The sequence below is a fragment of the Solea senegalensis genome, linkage group LG5, assembly GCF_019176455.1.
Source record: "Solea senegalensis isolate Sse05_10M linkage group LG5, IFAPA_SoseM_1, whole genome shotgun sequence".
Taxonomy (NCBI): domain Eukaryota; kingdom Metazoa; phylum Chordata; class Actinopteri; order Pleuronectiformes; family Soleidae; genus Solea; species Solea senegalensis.
In genome coordinates this window covers 25362867-25368424 of record NC_058025.1, presented here as the reverse complement: position 1 = coordinate 25368424, position 5558 = coordinate 25362867, and the positions used below count along the sequence as shown (strand labels likewise).

At 42.3% G+C, this 5558-nt stretch overlaps 1 protein-coding gene across 1 annotated transcript; it reads right to left on the bottom strand.

Moving 5' to 3' along the window:
* Positions 1 to 289: 289 nt before the first annotated feature.
* On the bottom strand, positions 290 to 2672 carry star (steroidogenic acute regulatory protein). The gene is made up of 7 exons (XM_044026921.1): positions 2472 to 2672; positions 2250 to 2357; positions 2040 to 2170; positions 1791 to 1949; positions 1508 to 1692; positions 968 to 1061; positions 290 to 874 (listed from the first exon to the last, which is right to left on the bottom strand). Exons 1-7 carry the CDS (start codon positions 2533 to 2535, stop codon positions 755 to 757), a joined length of 861 nt encoding a protein of 286 aa, XP_043882856.1. The 5' UTR covers positions 2536 to 2672; the 3' UTR covers positions 290 to 754.
* Between the last annotated feature and the right edge of the window lie 2886 nt (positions 2673 to 5558).

The window sequence follows — 5558 nt, the reverse complement described above, 5'->3', positions numbered from 1 at the left end:
GATTGAGATCTGCTGTGACTTGATCTCAGAGAATGTGCTGCTGGCTCACATCAGCCCGCTGAGCTCCTCACACACGTCAGAGGCCAAACACCTGCTCGCTCTGGCAAACTGTCAGAAAACCCATCACCCCCCCCAAATGTAAGTCATTTTATTTGATACGAGCCATGATGTTTTACAGTTTCATCCATCTACTCTGTGTCCGTGTGTGTTTTGTATTTAGTTTCCGACAGAGTTGCACTGGACGTTATTTTTGTGGACCGTATCTTTGTAGTTAGAGAAACTCACTGAACACTTTTACAGGTTTTTATTTACGTTCTCATGCGTCACGATATTACAGATAAATCATTCTCCATAATGTCTTCTATCGTCTTCGACAGGAAAGTCCAAACATACAAATATAAATATCAGTTAATTGTGGAATTGTGGATTCACTGATGATTTGTTCAACAACAATAAATAAAACACTGGAATCAAAGTTACAAAGTTACAAATATCTGACGGTTGGTGTCAGTGATGCAAAATCTCACGGCAGGTTTTTAGCGTTAAGAAAACAGTGTAACAAGCTTTTGTGCTGAGAATGTTTCAGAAAAAGCATCATCTTCATATCATCTCCATAAATACTCTCTGGATTTTATTAGATTTTCTTTTTCAGCACTTATGAGCAGATTTGGTGATTTTTTTTAAATTAATGAGCAGCTGTTTCTCCTCTGCCTGTGTTGAGCTCAGTGTGCCAAAGCTCAAGAGGCTTCTTGTGTCAGCAGGCAGGAGCCATCTCCATAGAAACATTATTAGCCATCCTCTGCCTGAGGTGGTTGGCAAAGTCCACCTGTGTCTGAGAGAGCACTTTGTTTACGATCGTCTTTGGGATCCAACCCTGTAACGTACAACACACACACAAAGCCACTGTTAACATTCAAGTACACTCTGGTTTCACTTGTAACTTTACTGCACTGTGGTTCATTCAGACCTTTAGATCTAGACTCAGTAGCCAGGTGAACTTGGTCTTATTTGGATCTTCAGCGCACGGCTTCATAACGATACAGGTCGGCCCATTTTCTGCCCTGAAAGATAAACGAATAATGTACAACAGCAGTGTAGACCGCATCCATCCATTCATCATCCATCCATCAATCCACCTATCATCCATCCATCTGTATCCATCATTCATCATCCATCCATCCACCCATCCATCTATCTGTATCCATCATCCATCCACACATCCATCCATCTGTATCCACCCAGCCATCAACCCATCCATTCATCTCTATCCATCATACATCTGTATCCATCCATTCACCCATCCATTTATCTGTATCATCCACCCCTCTGTATCCATCCATACACCCATTCATCAGTATCCTTCCATCCATCTATATCCATCCACCCACCCATCCATCTATTATCCATCCACCTGTATCCATCTATTCATTCATCCATCTGTATCCATCCATCCATCTATTCATTCATCCATCTGCATCCATCCATCCCATAATCAGCTCTGACTTACCTGACCACTCCCCTCTGCTCGGGCATGTTGGGGTGTTTGGTGGACATGCCGGCCAGGAAGCAGGTGGAGCCGCGGCGTTTGGCACAGCGGACGCTGACAAAGTCTCTTGGTCCCACCACGTTTCCAGGTGTCTCTGCAGACACCTCATGGGTGACCATGGTGTCCTGGCTGATCTTCTGAAGAATCTGTTTGATCCCATTTTAAAATAATATCATCATCCCTTTTTTTTTTTTGTTTGTTTGTTTTTAAACGAGAATCCATGTGAATGTTCCAGCTCACTTACCTTGACCTGTTTGACATTAGGGTTCCACTCCCCCATTTGCTCCATGTTTCCCACCAGCTCTTTGTAAAGATTGTCAGGATGTTGTTCCAGCATCACTTCCAGCTTGAACACCTTCCCGATGTCAGGCAACACCTTACTCAGAACTTTGTCTCCGTTTGCCTGTGGAGGGAAGCAAACGTGCACGAGACATCATCAGCGCTCACGCTTTTCCAAATATGAAGCAAAGACGATACAGAACTCAGAACTCACCGCTACAGTTTCAGTGGTCCATCCGTCCTGCTCACTGAGGATGCTGATGGCCTTCTGAAGAGCATCCTCACCTTGCTTCACATAAGACAACTCCTCCTCGCTGTACTGATTCTCCTCTTTAATTCGAGAACCTTACAACAGAGCAAACCAAGTCAGTAAATCATGTCCGTATTCAATACTTGCATTCATTCATTCATTCCCAAAACTCACTGAGGAGGGAGCTCCGTCTGCGGACCTGGCTGATCCAGTTAGTGGGACTTGGACCTGCCAGTCTGTTCAGCTCATGGTGAAGGGCCACAATGGCATTCTTCCTCAAACCTGGAAGAAGTGAACGCTGGAATTACACTTACTATAATATTCAATCACAAGGCAAGAAATCACAAAAACGAAACAACACGGAGAGATTAACTAAACCAAGATTATTTCACTCACCTGTCATGTTTCTCATGTGCCGGTAGGAGATGCCAGCACACAGTTTGAAGGTTGCAGGCAGCATTTTCTCGTCCGTAGCAGCTTTACGACAACTGGAAAACTGATGTCAAACAGCACACAACTGTGTGAAAATGGGTCTGAGCTGTAAAAGTGGATGAATGAAAGTGCTCAAGAAGTGTGGATGTGTGTCTGTCGAGGCTTGGGAGAGACTGTATATATAAGGGAAGCGCTCTCAAGGCCGCCGTGCTATCACCACGTAGATAAACACTCGCACCACCTCACTGACCATGTCGCCAAGGCTGCTGCTGCTGTGGACACGAGCAGAACATCGCAGAACGTCAGATAACGTCCAGTGCCCAGGCCACACACACACACACACACACACTTCCGTCTCGTCAGTGATGAGTAGCGTGTTCTAAAGAGAGGTCAGTGGAACAGACTCTGCGTGACTCATCATCTCTTCATGGTTCCACTGCAGCAGAGTTTGTCATCACATGGTCAATGGCCATAACTTGGAGACAAATGCTGATGAGGACAGTTCTGACGGAGCCTAAAACAAAGTGGCACTCCTTTATTATAAGTCATATTTACATACAGCATCCTCAAACTTGCCTAGCAACAGTGACACAGTGTCATTACATTACATTACATGTCATTTAGCAGACGCTTTTATCCAAAGCGACTTACAATGGAATCAAGTACAATTAGCCAGGGGGGGAATCGAACTTGCGACCATGATGTCTTTGGTACACAAGGCAGGGTCTTAACCACTGAGCCACTCCACCCTGTCTATACATTACCTCTGTATAATTAATATAACAATAAAGCAAGATATGAAGTCTTGTTAACACTTTATATTAAGGACAACATATTCACAATTAACTAGGTGCTTACTAACATGCATATAGCCTTTTATTAGTAATTATTAAAACCGTATTCAGGAAAAATCTGAATTCATGTCAGGTTAATAGAGGTAGTAATTGTTGTTTTATATCGAGTATGTCGAAAATATTTTGCAAGAACCAATCAAAACAAGACAAGACAGACTGCGGCGCATGCGCATTGAGAACACAACATCCCAAAAATATCGGGATATTGATTTTTATCAATATCACACACCTCTAAGAGGTAGACTATGGTGTTAATACTGCACATGCTTAATAATTACTAATAAAGGACTAGTATGCCACTTATATGCATGTAGGTAAGCACCTAGTTAATGGTGAATATGTGTTCCTTAATAGAAAGTGTTACCAAACTCTTTATTTTGTTGGAATAGAAAGACTTTGTGATCCCTTATTTTCATTTCCTTTTCTTCCCTCTGGACACCTGCACTTGTGAATAGTTTTTAATTCCTACAAACATCCCCGTCTATAGTTTTTAATATATGTCTTATTGTGCAACTGCATGTTTATTAAAATGAGGGCATTATAAAAACTCCCAGCTTCAAACGACAACAACATGTTTTGATCAAAATCGCTTCAGTGTTTGGAAAACCTTACTCACTTCACCTAAGACGAATCCAAACGATCTAAAAACAATATTGTCTCAGTGAGCCAGCGCGTCGAGAACACTCTCAGGGACGACGGTGGACACGGACACAGAAATAGAAACCAGTCAAGAGGACGAGGGATTAGTAAACAGCAGCACGACTCAGAGAAAACAGAATCAGATTAATGAACGACAAAGACAAACGTCTCCTTCACCTGTGACCTCACGTCCCTTATCCACGAGGCCCTCTGTCCTTCTACAGCCTCATTTACAGTAATACAGAGACACAGAGGGACGGAGACCGCTCATATTTTGACGCAGTGATTGTTTCTCGTGTCGTTTGCAGTTTAAAGGAACGAGGATACAAATCTGTCCTAAAATACAGAAACAAATCTACTGATTATTTTCTGCAGTTGCTTTTTATGTCATTTCCTTTCCTTTGTTTCCGCACACACGTGTTACCTTCATTTTCCTTGTGTGTCTGTGTCCACATGTAAGCGTGTGCATGTGTGTGATCGTCCCAGCTGCGGCGGACGTCCCTGAACCATTCACCAGCCAAACATTTGTTTTTATTACACCTTTAAAATGGTTGGTTTAGTGCAGGGGTCTCCAGCCTTTTTGTCTTCGGAGAGAGCGAAAATGGCCGAGCTACTCGTGTTTTTTAACATTTATTCTCATCAGTTATTGTATTTACTTATTTCAACCCAGACAAACTGAAAAAGCGAAAATAATATTGATGTCCTCAACTCACATTTTGCAATAAACACAACACTAATAGTATCTAATTCAGCTCCATGTGCATTTTGTATTTCTGTACGCATTTCTTTCTACTTTATCTCACACACTATTAAATTTAAATATAAATGCTGTCAAAACAGAACAACGCATTCACAAATACACCAACATTTGGTCTTATTGACCTTTAATCTAGTTATTATTTGCCCACATGTCTCTGTGTCACTTCACAACAGTATCCATATGTGCAGCTGTATGTATGTTGTATACTGGGATGTTCTATTTAGTGAGAGGTGAAAAATTGTGTTTCCCAGCCTCAGTTTCTCCTGAATTGAGAAATATCTTCATTCTTCATTCTTTTCTTTGTCACGTGGCCACCAGTGACACTTGCTGCTGTTAGCGTAACTGTTAGCAAAGATGGCGGACACTGTTTACAAGATATTTCTCGACTCAGAGAAGTCAAGTGTTAGAAGAAATATCTTCAGTCTATTTTTGTTACGTGCCCACCAGTGACACTTGGTCCGAGTCTTGAAACTGCAACGCTAATTCCGCACTCTTTAGACCCGCTCATAGGGGGACGGGACCTTATTCCTAGAATGTAAACAGTGTCGGCCATCTTTGCTAACAGTTGTTAACACTTACAGCACGAGTGTTTTTTGTAGTAAATATATAAAATGGTTTATGTAGTGGTTAGCGCTCTTCCTTTTTAAGTGCCGGTTGGAACAAGGGTCTTTCTGCGTGGAGTTAGCATGTCCTCCCCGTGTGAGCAAGACATTGACAATGTAAATGTAATGTAGTGGTGAAGAGGGACATGTCCCGCGGTCACATGGACAAAGAGAGACACACGAACTGTGAACAGAG